The sequence below is a fragment of the Bombina bombina genome, chromosome 10 (genome assembly GCF_027579735.1).
Source record: "Bombina bombina isolate aBomBom1 chromosome 10, aBomBom1.pri, whole genome shotgun sequence".
In the NCBI taxonomy this organism is placed as follows: Eukaryota; Metazoa; Chordata; class Amphibia; order Anura; family Bombinatoridae; genus Bombina; species Bombina bombina.
This window is the reverse complement of record NC_069508.1, coordinates 191,982,489-191,984,681: the sequence shown is the minus strand read 5'-3', so window position 1 is coordinate 191,984,681 and position 2,193 is coordinate 191,982,489. Positions and strand designations below refer to the sequence as shown.

The 2,193-nt window shown below is 40.4% G+C and overlaps 1 protein-coding gene across 1 annotated transcript in view; it reads left to right on the top strand.

Moving 5' to 3' along the window:
• The first annotated feature begins 742 nt into the window (after positions 1 to 742).
• LOC128640793 (pneumococcal serine-rich repeat protein-like) overlaps positions 743 to 2,193 on the top strand; it is a 104,082-nt gene continuing 102,631 nt past the window's right edge. The window contains exon 1 of the mRNA XM_053693213.1: positions 743 to 881. Coding sequence (XP_053549188.1) covers positions 743 to 881 — 139 coding nt within the window. The remainder of the gene's footprint in view (positions 882 to 2,193) is intronic.

The following is a 2,193-nucleotide window of genomic DNA, read 5'->3' as shown; positions in this document are numbered from 1 at the left end:
TCACCTCATTTATATAGAGACATTCATCCATAAGGACTAAGTTGCCGCCCTTGTCCACTGGCTTTATGATTAGATTTTTAGCAGTACTTACTTCTTTTAGGGCTTCTCTTTCACTTGGTTTCAAATTATAATACTTATGTCCTTCTTTAAGAGATTGAATCTCTTTCTCCACTTGTTTAACAAAAATATTAACAGATGGAACCAGTGAAAGAGACGGCATGTAAGATGACTTAGGTTTAAATATTTTTCTTCCATCCTTCATACTGGAGTCATCCTTCATGGGCAGTTTTTGTATAGAAAATCCTTAATATGGTAAAGTTCCCCTTAAGGAATTCTAATAATGATCACATGAGTGTATACAGGTGCTATAAAAGTGGTGGTTCTGGAAGACCAATTATGCCCTGACAAAGCCCCTGACACACAAGTCTACTGTGGGGGTGAAACGTACATGACTTTGGCACTAAGTGTGTTACTCCATTTGCATTAATGTTGTGTATGGCGCTTTTGCTATGAACCTTACTGTTAAAAGACAAACCCTGTACTGGATATGCTTGGTTTTCCATCTTTCAGACAGCCGTTAGGAGGAGCCTCCAGCCATCCGTGGTACACCCTGTATTATATGGGTTGGATCGGACATATCCTAACTGGTGTGTAAATACAAAACTGCGTTTGTGGAAATCTGCTTTTTATAGTATTATTCCTACTGGGAGTAAGCTACACATGAGTCTTGTACCTAGAAGGCATGGCAGCCTATGAAAACAAAGCTTCTTTGGAGTTGAACCAATCAAATGAGGTGTGTGTGGAATCACTAGCGCTGTCACTTCTTACGTCATATCACAGAACCGGCGTGCACCGGGAGAAGAAAGTGAATGGCAGTGCGCGTAAACCCTGCTCTTTGAATTTTAGAAGTATACCTCTGGATCCCTGGCTTGCAAGCTATTTCCTTCCTCTGGGGATTCTGTGAGTAATTTAGACCCTGTGTGCAGCCTGCTGGCTGTGGTCGCCCATCTGAGGACTTTTTTGTGTAGTACTTACCTATGTTAAAGATGTTAGGGTGGCTTTTATTTGTTTAGTTTAGGCTATATTTTTAGGTGTTGTATGTTATTATTGTCATTCTGTTCAGGAACACTGAGCAGTATCCAGTCGATGATTTTCTTCAATGAAATGTAACGTAATAAATGGAATTTTTTATTAAGCAATTCTGTGTGCAATGATCCCTTTCTTTAAAGTGACAGTACCTTTTGTTACTTCAATCTTTCTGTGGTTTTTATATATATAAATATATATTTAATAATTAAAAGTACATTATTTTGTATGTGAAGAACATAGGAATGTAAAATATGTGTTTTGCGCATGAGCTTTGCGATTTAGATCTAATGCGGTCGGTTTAGCGCACATGAAAACTTAGTATTCTTAAGGCACTTTATCAATAAATACTTGTTTAATATTTCTGCAAATGCCGCTGCCACATAGTTCTCACCCCTGAGACTACTTAGTATGCCCTTAATGAAATCAGCTAAATTTCAACATAAAACATCACGAAAAAGAGGTATCTTGGATTATAAAAGTACATTTTCTTTTCTTTCTTTTTTTAATTGTACACTTTATACTTTGTGTGAATTAAGAAAATGTAATTTTGACTTGTTCCTTTAAGGCTAGACTACAAGCGGCGTGCATTCCATAGCTCAAGGTTATCTTTCACTAACATACAATTTGGTATCACAAGTGGATGGTTAATTATTGTAACCAAGGCATTTTAACTCTGCCAAATCTTTTTTAGTGCACTCTATGGCCCCTAGTTATCAATGTCTGTCGGACCTGATCCGACAGTGCGGATCAGGTCCGACAGACATCGCTGAATACGGCGAGCAATACGCTCGCCGTATTCAGCATTGCACCAGCAGCTCACAAGAGTTGCTGGTGCAACGCTGCCCCCTGCAGACTCGCGGCCAATGGGCCGCCAGTAGGGGGTTGTCAATCAACCCGATCGTACTCGATCGGGTTGATTTCCGGAGATGTTTGTCCGCCTGCTCAGAGCAGGCGGACAGGTTATGGAGCAGCGGTCTTTGTGACCGCTGCTTCATAACTGGTGTTTCTGGCGAGCCTGCAGGCTCGCCAGAAACACGGGCCTCAAGCTCAATACGGAGCTTGATACATATGCCCCTATACATTTAATGGATAAAGCAAGAAGTG